This window comes from Oryctolagus cuniculus, chromosome 3 (genome assembly GCF_051225735.1).
Source record: "Oryctolagus cuniculus isolate XC-2025 breed Fujian yellow rabbit chromosome 3, ASM5122573v1, whole genome shotgun sequence".
Lineage (NCBI taxonomy): Eukaryota > Metazoa > Chordata > Mammalia > Lagomorpha > Leporidae > Oryctolagus > Oryctolagus cuniculus.
In genome coordinates, this window is record NC_142869.1 from 39,457,296 (window position 1) to 39,470,016 (window position 12,721).

Consider the following 12,721-nt stretch of genomic DNA (forward strand, 5'->3'; position numbering starts at 1 on the left):
AGGGAGCTGGATTGGAAGTGGAACATCAAGGACTTGAATTGGTGCTCAGATGGCATGCTGCTGCCACAGGCTTAACATGCAGCACCACACTGTCAGTGTACCCATCGTGTTCTAAAAGCCACAAGCTAAGGGTCTAGACAAGCCACCTGAACCTGCGTTCATCCACACTTGTTAACATGTACTCTTACCTGAACAGGGTGAATCCTGGTTTTGGTGCTTCCTATGCCTTCTACGGTGGTGACAGCGGCCCCATAGAGAGAGCAGATGGGCACCAGGCAGGCGGTGACAGAGAAGTGACTTCAGAGTTTACACGGTGAAGCCGAGGACACAGTGACAGCAGCAATTTCCAAAAAAAAAAAAAAAAAAAAAATACAAAGAGAAACCTGTTTAGATGACTATGACAGTAATTCTTCCATCATGAATACAATTGATTGTGTTAGAGCTGGGCCATCACATAAATGATTCTGAGCTTGAATACATCTTCCTGAAAATAAGCATTCTACCATTCGTAATTAAGAAAGACATTTCTCCCTCCGAATTAACTACCTTGTTTAAAAAACTCTCTGCAGTTGAAATGGCCTCTGTTTGTTCCTAAGCCCATGTCAGCTTGTCAGTTGTGATGACCAGACAACCAACTAGCTTGCTCCCTCAGAACCACCTCTAGGTTACGTGTGCTCTTCCAGAAGGTGGAAGAGACCAGGTGTAAGGCGAGTCATGTACCACTTTCACCAGAGTGTGCGTTTCCCGAGTGGAGGCGACTTTGGTTCCCAGGGCCGAGAGTGGGATAGCCCAGTAGATACCGGTTGAATCTGGGGCCTCCCCTCTCCAATTGTCAACATCTACAATTGATTATTTTAGTTCCAGGTCACAAAAACTGAGGTTGCTTAGTTTCCTTTGTTGAGGGGGACACGGGCCACAGTGTGCCAGGAGTGAAATCCTATAGAAATCAATATGGGAGTCTGGAGCAAGGATACCGTATCTTCTTAGAGATGGGGTCATATCTTGAGATCATCACTGTGCAGGCACCACAGGACCCTCCTCCACAGCCATACTTGGTCCCTGTGAGTCGGACTGGAAGGGTTATGGTCAAGGCAAAAAGAGGAACTTGAACTTTCTCAGTCCCTTGGCCTTAAACTTTCACATATAAGGAGAGGTTCAGTCCTTCATGACTACGTTGCTTCCTTGCGTGTGATTGGTGCCACGTGCAAATCAGTTGGAAAGCGGCATCTCACACCAAGCTGCCCCATAACCCAGCGGCCAAGGGAGAAACCTTCAACTTCAACTGCGGATCAGGGGAGGGGACTTCTCTGAAGTTTAAAGCTCTAATTGGGAACTGGCGTTGTGGTATAAGTCCTGGCTGCTCCACTTCTGATCCAGCTCCCTGCTAGGGTACCTGGGAGAGCAGCAGGAGATGGCCCAAATCTTTGGGCCCCTGCCACCCATGTGGGAGACCAGGATGGAGTTCCAGGCTCCTGATTTGCGGTCATTTGGAGAGTGAACTAGTAGATGGAAGATTTCTCCCTCTCTCTGCCTTTCAAATAAAAAAAAAAAAATCTCTCTCTCTCTCTCTCTCTCTCTCTTTTAAATGAAGTCCTGTTCCTTCCTGGTTTAGAAAGACTCCAAATACGATCTCAGTTGAGTGCTCTCTCTTTTAATTCACATGAAGTCAGGAAGTAGAAAGGCACTTAAGAGTACACAAGTCACTGAGAATTGAAAATTTCCAATACAATTGGACCCTTCCCACTATCAACTCTTTGAAACAGGAAGTGTTTCAAAGTAATTGGAAAATAATCTAATACGTGTACAACTTAAGGGATTTGGCCCAAAAAGAGGAAAAATAGCTATAAGCCATCTGACACAAAAATGCCTGAACTTTCCATTCATTTTTACACTGGTGAAGGGCTGGGCAGAAGGGATCTAGTGAATTAGAGCCAGTTTCCCGAGGCAACGTGGGAAACACACCAACACCATTGTGAGACATTTATTTGATTATACGGATGTGAAAATGTCAAGAGAAAAGAATGTGCACGAACAGGATATTCTAAGGACGCTTTTAATCCCTCTCTGTCACCTTTCTTAAAGTATAAAACCAAACACACAGCGGCCAAATATCAGTGTTTGCCAGGCTGGTTGCTGGCTCTCATTTCTCACTTGGTTGCAGGTGTAGATGTGTTTTCCAGTCTTGAGACCCACCCAGGACCAGCCTGCCAGGGGCACCTGTCTGGTCTGACCTTGTACTGGAAGTTTGATAATCCGTCAGAACAACCTCCGGGGGCAGACTGCTTAGGCACACTTTGGGACTTAACTTTGGGGGGCTCCAACTGACTCCTAAGGGCTACCCTCAGTCAACCCTCTGTTCCAGGGAGGGTAGCACAGCCTGGGGTCACATGGTCACAGCTGGCCCTGGAGACCGAGGCCAGAACCTCAGCTAAATGTGCTACGGATCAAGAAGGTCCCATGAACTAGCTTGTCTCAGGGACTCAGGATCTTTGGGAGTAGGGCTGAAAAAAAAATCCACATTGTAACCCAGATGCCAGGTGATCATTATCCAGGCTTCAATGTGGGACCATTGTCACAGACCATTCCACGTGCCGGATGGGCCACTTACCCTCCTCCACTCTTCTACACAAAGAAAATGCTTTGGAACAAGATACAAAAGAAGGAAAAAGTTACGTAAGTGCAAGGGCCATTGCAGTTTCTAGAGTTCCTCATTTGCCTTGCTGTCTCAAACAAGTGAAAGGATACGTTTCTTTCTCAGATAGAACAGTAAGTTTTCTTCAGGGTCAGAACTCCTCTCCACGATCTATGAAAAGGAAATGATTATATAGGTTGAGGCAGCTTTTCTGTGGCTCATTATTTCTGAATAGTAAGAACCTTTTGGAATGTGTGTGGACCTTGTTTGCCGGACTTGGTCAAACATCATTCTTTGCAAGTATAAAGTTACACAATGCTTTATTGTCTTAGACTTTATTTTGGCAGGACAAATGTTTGGCTTTGTCTCACAGAAAACCTAACCAGAATTTTCATTTTAGCACAACATTGGCTTCAGGAAAATTTTAAGAAAGTGGTGAAATATTGAGTAACAATACAGCCACGTAAAAGGAATGGGGATTTAAACTGTAGATGTTCATTCTCATCCCCACCTGCAAAATATACTTCTTGCTCTTCGATCTTCATTCACATTTGAAAAGTTACATAAGCAAGACCTTGGCAGTGGTAGACAAATAGCATTCTTTCAGCACAAACGGGAAAATGCTCTCACAACCCACTCGCGCCTGCCATTGGTGAAGGGATTCCTAAAGAACTGTCGCCTCCTTTGCAGAGGGAACATGGAGCAGGGAGAAGAACACAGACTCTGGGAGCAGACAGGTGCAGCAAGCAGCTTAGCTGAGTGACCTTGGGCGCCCCACACAGGCACGTGCACCCTGAGCTGTCCTCTCTGGTCACAGCTGTGTTTGCAGTGCACAGCACACTGCACCATGGCATTCGGTTTCAACTTCGACTGCTTCTTCCTCCTCTTTTCCAATAATGCTGCAAACAAGCATATTGGGTTGCACCTCAGTGCAGCGTGTCAAGGGCAGTGGAAAGCAAAGAGTACATTGTGGTCATGGATTATGCTTCAGTAAATCTCAAGAACTCAAAACTAAGTGGAGCCAGAACATTAACCAGTTTATTCTCTTACATGATTTAAGAATCTGGGCCACTTAGATGAGCAAAGTGTTAAAATGTAAACCAACTGGGAAACTTATTCCTGGCTTTCTGGTCTGACTTTTTTCACTGGCCAAAAGTTGTCTCTTTGTAAAATGATCCTGGGTTGTACGTGGTGGTGGTGATGCAGGCTTGGGGGAGGGGTGGGGTGGTGACAAGACCCTAGTCAGGAGAAAACAATGCGTGGATGAATACAAATGCAATTCTTGAGGACGTCCTAACACCAGTGCTTTCAAACAAGTACTAGCAACACAGGGTAGATGTAACAGACGGAGTTTCTCTGTCCTTCTACCCCATCTCTCTCTCTTCTCTCTCCCAAGACCCGCAGATACAAGTGGATTAGGCTTGCCATCCTCCCAAGGCCGGTCAGCTGCTCACACAGCAATCACTAGAACCTAAAACCTCCCTGGCCAACAGTAATAAAACATTGCTTCTCCCCTGATTTCTTTCTCTACAGGAATTTAGTCACAGCACTGTGGAAATCTTACCTTTCTCCCATTCACAAAGAAAACAAGTTCGTCTGACTCCTTGGAATGAGACATTGTGCCAAAAGAATTGTCTGAACGGTGTGAAGCTGCCTCAGAGGCTCCTGGGGCTGTGTCTGCCTGCTGGGCTGGCCAGAGGAGTCGCCTGGAGGGAGGGCAGCCGGCAGGGGGATGGGAGCCGCTTCTGAGTGCTGCTCCAATCCAGTCTTGTCTCCCTGCTCCTTCCTCTGCCACCCCCGCCCCCCTCCTTCCTTGAGCCAGTCCAAGTGTCACACTCTTACACCACCCACCCCTCCCCCTGCCCTGGAGCCATCTCACTGGAGTGAGCGCCCTTTCTTCCTGAGGCCTGCTTCAGTCCCTGAAAAGGAACCAAAGCACGCAAATGGATTGAGTCCAGGGAGCTTCTTGGAGCTAAAGGTAGTGGGTTACTAAACTGGTTTTAAATTACAAAATGAAGGCTTTTTTTTTTTTTTTTTTAAATCAAAGACACAGAAAGTGTATAAAGCAAAAATGGAAATCTTGGCCGGCACCTTGGCTTCATAGGCTAATCCTCTGCCTGTGGTGCCAGCACACTGGGTTCTAGTCCCGGGAGGGGCGCCAGATTCTGTCCCGGTTGCCCCTCTTCCAGACCAGCTCTCTGCTGTGGCCCGGGAGTGCAGTGGAGGATGGCCCAAGTGCTTGGGCCCTGCACCCCATGGGAGACCAGGAGAAGCACCTGGCTCCTGCCTTCGGATCACACTGGCCATGGCAGCCATTGGAGGGTGAACCAACGGCAAAAGGAAGACCTTTCTCTCTGTCTCTCTCTCACTGTCCACTCTGCCTGTTAAAAAAAAAAAAAAAAAAGGAAATCTTCCACTCTGACCTTCAGTCTTCAGAGTTCACAGTGAGCAGATTCCTGCGAAGCCACCCGGGACCTTCCCACCCACAGGCGGATGTAGCGTCCACGCACACGGGCACGGCCTCTGCTCAATCATGTGAAGTGACATCAAACCACTCATACGTGTCCAACACTTTGTTTTCAAGTTTTTAGACCTTCTCTGCCTCAATTGCCTTATCTGTGAAATGGGTGGAGTAGTACTATCTCCCTGAGGGGGTTGTAAGGATTAAATCAGCTAATACCTGTAAAAGTGCGGGGAACCCTGTGTGGCACACACCAGGTTCCCAGGAAATGTGAACAATTTCCATTACACCATAATTCATTAACTAGTTCTCTATTGATTTACATTGTTTTCAATTTTTCACTAATGCGAATAACACTGCCATGAAAATCTTTGGACTTTATCTTCCCACATTTGAACAACTATTTTTAAAATTTTCATTTTGATTTTATTTGAAAGGCAGAGAGACAGACAGCCAGAGGCCTTCCATCCACTGGTTCACTCTCTAAATATCTGCAATAGCCAAGCCAGGAGCCCAGAGCTCTAGCTGGATCTCCCATATGGTGGCAGAAACCCCAGTGCTTGAGCCATTACCTGCTGCCTCCTGGATGCGCAGCAGAAGGAAGCCGGGTGGGGGTGGGGGTGGAGGCAGGATTCCTAGCACTTTGATGTGGGATGTGGGCGTCCCAAGTGGCGTCTTAACTGCTGTGTCAAATGCAAGTATTTCTGCTGGAAAAGTCCCTAGAACTGAATTTCCTGGATTGAAGAGTGTGCACCCTGCTGGATCTACCATATGCCCAGATACAACGAAGCGTGCAGGAGACAGGTGCCCCTTCCAGCCTTCACCAGAGCTGAGCATCACCCATACTCCCTGACCTTCGTGAGGGAAATGATGATTTATAGATGGCATTTTGTGCTGTTATCTATCTCCTTAGACACTTAGTGGACATCTCTATTTATTCTTCTCTCCTTCGACTGTTTTCTCCTAATAGTTTTTTTTTTAACTTTCTTATATGAAGAATTTTATTATACACAATGGATATTAACCATAATGTGATCTATTTTTTTTTTTTTTTTGACCGGCAGAGTGGATAGTGAGAGAGAGAGACAGAGAGAAGGTCTTCCTTTTGCCGTTGGTTCACCCTCCAATGGCCGCCACGGTGGGCACGCTGCGGCTGGCGCACCGCGCTGATCCAAAGGCAGGAGCCAGGTGCTTCTCCTGGTCTCCCATGGGGTGCAGGGCCCAAGGACTTGGGCCATCCTCCACTGCCTTCCTGGGCCATAGCAGAGAGCTGGCCTGGAAGAGGGGCAACCAGGACAGAATTCAGTGCCCCAACCGGGACTAGAACCCGGTGTGCCGGCGCCGCAAGGCGGAGGATTAGCCTAGTGAGCCGCGGCGCCGGCCCATAATGTGAACTAAATGCACAATTGTGTTTGCTAGTCTGTTTCATGTCCTCTGGGGGCCCAGCATCCTATGTAATGTTTCAAGTTCGAGTATCCTGCACCTTGGGGCAGGGGCCCCATCCTCCAAAGCCCCCTAGCTGACCTCTCCAGTGACCTTCCAGAGGCTCCTCCAGGGCTCTGTCAGACCAGCCACTTCTGAGTGGTACCTGCTGCATGTGACATGACCGGTGCCCTCACTCTCATGTGGTGGGAAACTGGATCCCTTTACTCTGCTGTGAACTGGCCTGACGTCACGTCCCATGGGATCTGGGATCTTCTGAGGGTGGATTTAATACTGTGTAAAGTCCTCAGACAGTGGAGGTGACCAAGGCCCTGCAGGTGGGAAAGACGAACCTTACCCAGAAAATGCATGTTTCTGCTGACGCGAATCACTGCTCCTTCTGGGATGGAAAGGCCACCGAATGGCCAGCTGGTCTCCCGGAGGGATGGAGCAGGTTTAGGGCTAGCCTCAGTCTGTGCTGGGGGCAGACTGAAGTTCAGTAGCAGCAGCGGCGTGGTCAGCAGGAGCCCACGCTGTTGGCCTAGGCAGGGCCTCTGCTTCTGCCATCACGACCCTTCTCACACCCACTCTGTCAGTGCCAGTGACGGCGGCTGGCTAATGCCAAACAGCCAGGTGATTTTGTCTGCTTCATTGTTCGGCAGCTCTCCCATGGCGGGAGCTGTCTGTTGGGTGTTAACCTACAACACGGAAACCTTCACCCACCATGTCCACTCCAGATGCCCATCTGTGTGCCGCTGTCCTCAGCCGCCCGGCGTGGGTCTCCCCACACCCCCGACCAGCTGCTGCGAACACTGCTGCTCCACGCACACTCTAATCCCGCGTGGATAACTGAGCACAGCACCCGTAGCTCTCTCCACTGGGAACATTTTTTTCACCACCTCTTGCAGGTGCTACAGTGCAGTCTTTGTGCACATCTGGCTTATAGTCACAAGCGGAGCCAGCTCACTAGTGAACCAAGCTCAGACATTTTCCTTCTCCGTAAGCCTGTCTGTCCTAAGGGACCCTCCACCCTGTCCTGCAGCTCTAGGTGTGAACGGAACTGAACGGAGCACACTAGGGTGCGGGTGTCCTGTTCGTGCCGTTTGCTTGTGCTTTGCTCTGCATGACCTCTGACTCGCATGGTGCCCACAAATGGAACAGCTGCAGCGCATGTTAGGTCTATGTCTATTGTCTGAGGAAACTCCATATTGTTTCCCACAGTATCCCGCCCAACTGTGTGTGAGAGTTCCCTTCCCTCCACGTCCTCACCAGCATTTGTCACCTTTCGTCTTTTGGTAATACTCTAATTGAAGTGAGATGACGTCTCATCACAGTTTTGATTTGCATTTTCCTGATGGCTAATTATCTTGAGCATTTTTTTCATGTACTGTTGGTCATTTGCATTCATTCTTTTGAGAAATGTCTATTCAGACAATCTGTCCATCAGTTTTTGTTTGGGATTATTTATGTGTTGTTCCCCTTTTAAAAGTGTACAATTTAGTGAGTTTCAGAGTACTCACATGTTACGTAACCATCACCACTAAATCCGTATCATTTTCATCACCTAAAAAGAAACCACACCCATGCGCAGTCCCTTCCCCTTCTCATCTCCCCTCAGCCCCAGGCAGCCGCCAGCTACCAGCTGTCTATGAATCTGCCTGCTCTGGACATTTCCTACGGCTGGAATCACACAGCACAGTGTGTGGCCTTCTGTGTCTGGCTTCTTCTACGTGCTGCTTCCCGGTTCCTCCACACTGTCGCCTGTGTCAGTACTCTACTCCTTTGTATGGCTAAATAAGATCCACTTTGACTGGTTATACCATATTTGACTTATCACACTTTAGCAGCTGGTGCAAATTTTGGGTTTGTTTTCACTTTGTGGTTACTATGAGCAATACTATGAACATCAGTGTACAAGTTTTTGGGTGAAGAAATGTTTTCAGTTCTCTTGGGAATATACCAAAGAGTAGTCATTTGGTAATTCTGTGTTTAATTTTTTGAGCAGCACCAAGATGTTTTCTACAGGATAAGGGTCTGAATCTGTACCCTTACCAATACTTGTAACTGTCCATCATTTGAATGCATCCCAGGATGTGTGAAATGGTATCTCCCTGTGATTCTGATTTGCTTTCCTTAATTACTAATGAGTTTGAGCATCTTTGAATGGGCTGATTGATCATTTATATATCTTCTTTGGAGAAATATATCTAAATTTGCTCATTTTAAAATTTGATTATTTGTCTTTCTATCATTGAATTATTACAGTTATTTATATATTATGGATACAAGGCCTTTTTAATTTCATTTATCCATTTGCTTATTTTTATTTGGAAGAGGAGAGAGAGAGAGAGAGACCCTTTATCTACTGGTTTACTTCCCAAATGCCTACAACAGCTGAGGGCAGGCCAGGTGAAGCCAGAAGCCAGGAATTCAATCTGGGTCTCCTGGATACGATGCAGGTACCTAAAGACTTATGTCATGACCTGCTGCCTCCAAGGGTGCACATTAGTAGGAAATTGGAATTGGAAGGGGGGCCAAACTTGAAACCAGACACTGGGATATGGGATGTGGGCATCTCAAAAAATGTCATAACCATTACACCAAATGCTCCCTTCCTGGGTGCAAGCCCTATACCAGATAATGATTTGCAATGATTTCCCTTATTCTAATGGTTTCTTCTCAATTTCGTGATAATACCCTTTAAAGCACCAACACTTTAGTTCTGATGAAGTTCAATTTATTTATTATTTTGGTCCCGCAAACTCCTTTTATACAGAGTCTGAGTCTAGTCTGACAAAGAGAGGAACAGCGAAAGCAGACAGGAACAAGTGAAAAAAAACAACAACTTTCTAGTTCATACTGCTAATAAAATCATTTAGAAAATTGCCTTTCACCAGACAGTATAATTTCTGCTGGTAGATACAAGCCGATGATGAATCACGTACAAGTCATCGTTTACTCCATTGAGCCAGATGGATCTAGGGGACACAGCGGTGGAGAGCATCATTCCAGAGGAGAGAAGTTAGTACTGATTCCATTTAAAGTGTGATTTATAAGTTGCGTAAGCATATTTATCAACATCAAAACAGAACATTTCAGACCATTAAAGCAACAGTCTGCGGACTGACTTCTGAAGTGTGAAAATCTGTCTTTCACATGCAGCATCTTCGAGGGCGGAGACTGGGGACACTGCCTCGTGGGAAGAGTGGCCTGTTTCACACGGGTACATTCCAAGGAACGTAGGAGCCTGGCTTATCTCTTGGAATCTAGAATGAGACAGTACATTTGGATGTTTGCAGCTCGGAGAATGTTTGTGACTTGGGTGTAAAACAGCAGGGGATCATGGAGGCCAAGTACCAGAGGGCAGCCAAGACCAGGAGAGGACCCGGGGAGGGGACCGGGGTGAGCCACTGCCGCCAGACTCATCAGCTCCACCAGTCTGCGGCTCTCCAGTGTGGAAGCCTTGAGAAACCCACGGGATCCCACAGAGCCCGCGGGTGGGGCGGAGAGGAGGGGCTCCCCTCAGCCAAGGCGCGGCTTTCTACAGTGCAAGGGATCACCATGGACAGCCCGGTTCCGCAGCCACGAATCCCAGCGTGGGAGAGAAGCCAGGGGAGCTGATGCGTCTGCTCAGAGGGCTGCCGTGGCCAGAGGGGCTCGCGGGGGTCCACGACCCCGCCCGGGCGCCCCAGGGTCGGGGCACACACAGTTCCCCAACATCTCTTCCCGGCCAAGCTGCCCAGGGAAGGGAACACAGCAAGGGAGGAATATAAAACTAACAGGCAAGAAGCAGCTTCCGGGTGGCACAGAAACCAGCCGCGCGGCCAGCCAGGCAGGGTGAAGGGGATGAAGAACACAAGGCAGCCGGCACACGTTCAAGGGCCACGCTGCTCTTCTGCCCAGATGCCCCGGGGCTGCTGACCAACCCGCGTCTCCGTGGGTTAACAAAACTTGACCACAGGATGGGGCCAAAACTGCAAACTTTTATAACTGTTCTTTTTTTTCCCCTAAAGGGCAAAACGTACCATTTTTGTGAACTTGTCTTCACAGGCCATTCTGATCTTCTCTGGGGTGAGCGGACTGCTGAGCTTCCAAGGCGCAGAGAGGCCTCTCGCCTGCCGGGCTGCACACACTGCCTCCCGGATGGCGAAAAACACCGAGCAGCCCATGAACACCCCAGACTCTCCCAGGCCCTAGAGGGGAACAGTTCGGCCACATGATGTCTCTCTCTCGAATGTGCATACAGATAGCATATACGCACGCACAAATGTTACACAAATGTTTCATTTCAAAAAGAATATTACGCTTTTGACCCAATAGTCCTACTCTTGGAATTCTACCCCAAGGAAATGATCCCAAACGGAGAAGGCAAATGCAGGCCTGAAGATGGCTACTGCAAGCAGGAAACGCAGATGAGCCTGATGGCAGCAGTAGCTCGTGTTAGGCTGTTCACGTCTGGAATATTTAAGACATTTCTTTTCTCATGTTGTTCAATTGCTTTATAATTAAACTGTTTAATAGGGCTTTATCTTCTGCAATCCTGGTGGAGATGAATGCAGCCCTCCCCCTACCCAACAGGCATCATACACACATCATTTACTCAATACGGCGCAGCGTACCTTCGAGGAGTACAGGGTATTGGACTTCTCAGATGGAGGCAAAAAGGTAACGTTTAACTCGGCGGGGATGTCACAAATGGCAGGGATTTTGTATTGGTTTGGACCACGAGAGTAAAGGATGCCCTGAGGGGAGTAATGCAGTTCCTCTATGGTGTAAAGTCCCATGCCTTGAATGAAGGCACCTTCAACCTGGGGCAGACAAACAAACCGACCAGGATTCCACATGTGAGAAAAACACAGTCAACAGGAAGTAGCGTTGCAACTACACACACTTTGTTTGAATCCTGAGTGTTTTCCAGGTGAAAGTCCACCTCACAGCATTTCTAAGCACCTCATTCAGGGCCGAGTTCAGAGTCAAAGAGCTTCATTTTAATCTTGGTTTGCCCATACATTGGAGCTCTAGGAGTTTCTACACAGAGCCTGTGCTCCTAACGCCCTCATTTTTTTCTGCCCCACGGACCTGTTTGTCTCGAGGCCCCATGTGCTGGTGCCAGGCTCCCAGGGCTCGAGAAGCCCATCATCTCCTCCCAGCGCTCTCACTCCCCAGCTGCCGGCCTCATGTCTCTGGACTCAGTTTGCTCTAAAATGCTCTCCTTCTTAGATGGACATGTGGCCCAAACTGCCTGTTCACACCTTTTTCTCATGTCTGGGTCTTTTAATTTACTTCCTGCCTGTGATCCTATCTTCTCTACCTCTCGCTTCTAGCTGTGAGCAGGTATCTGCCATGATTCGGATGAGTCTTCCTAAAACTGTAGGCCATTCTTCAGGACAACTCACCTCCACTCAGCACGTTCAGTGCCTGTCTTTGCAGAAACTTCACCACCCAGGCCTCCCTCTAACTACGGCTTCATGGCTAAGCCTTCCAACATCTACCACTGTACTCAGGCCTGGCCTCATCAACAGCCATGAACACAGCACGTATTGAGTTTCCTGTGTCACTTTAGGTTGATTTCCTCCACTCTTCTACTCTGAGTGTCTTTCCTTGTTCTTTCCCTGACAACCTGGTGCACTTCCTTACAAAGCCTCCTTTGGCTTCTCTATTCCCCAGGGATGGAGTGTCATGCCTGAAGAGCACATCACGTTATGCCCTAAGTGGGAGACACAGAGCTCACTGCCCACGGGTTCGAGGAAGGTAAAGCAAGTGCATGAAGAGTCCTGGAGGGTCAAAAGCCATTGGACAGTGTGTGACTCTGCAAAGACGCAGCCAACCGACCAGGGACATGTAATTTCAGTGTTGGGAAACTTCTGTTTTCAACAGAGGTTAGACATTTGTAACTGTTTAATTTTGCCACTTATTTCAAATGTAAATTTGAAGTCTGTGGATAGACTTCAGCCCACAGGCTACCTTCAATAGCCACTGCTCTAATTACCAAGGTTCAATACCCCAACCCAACTTGAAAATCCTTGACAAAAGAACCCATTGTAAGTCTAAGGGTCAGCTCTCAGCACTAACTACTTCTAACTCAAGAGATTCGGGGCTCAGTAGTTACCTCTGGGTTTGGTCTGATCTCACTCAAGATCCCCAATCACAGACTGTATGTTTCTTTTAAAAACACCTTTGTGTTCACCTTCAAGAGACAGAGCTTC

At 48.0% G+C, this 12,721-nt stretch overlaps 2 protein-coding genes across 4 annotated transcripts in view; both read right to left on the reverse strand.

Moving 5' to 3' along the window:
- AOX3 (aldehyde oxidase 3) overlaps positions 1–4,386 on the reverse strand; it is a 129,424-nt gene extending 125,038 nt beyond the window's left edge. For 2 of the 3 annotated variants that reach the window (XM_089328024.1, XM_089328022.1), the window contains exons 1-5: positions 4,197–4,386; positions 3,397–3,531; positions 2,746–2,803; positions 975–1,071; positions 189–297 (exon numbers count right to left, since the gene is read on the reverse strand). In XM_089328024.1, coding sequence (XP_089184150.1) covers positions 189–297; positions 975–1,071; positions 2,746–2,803; positions 3,397–3,486 — 354 coding nt within the window. In that variant the 5' untranslated portion in view covers positions 3,487–3,531; positions 4,197–4,386. 3 annotated transcript variants of the gene reach the window in all.
- Positions 4,387–9,237: 4,851 nt separating this feature from the next.
- The window catches only part of AOX1 (aldehyde oxidase 1), a 73,984-nt gene continuing 70,500 nt past the window's right edge, over positions 9,238–12,721 (reverse strand). The window contains 3 exon segments of the mRNA NM_001081990.1: positions 9,238–9,781; positions 10,541–10,708; positions 11,135–11,323. Of these exon segments, the coding sequence (NP_001075459.1) occupies positions 9,731–9,781; positions 10,541–10,708; positions 11,135–11,323 (408 nt within the window). The 3' untranslated portion in view covers positions 9,238–9,730.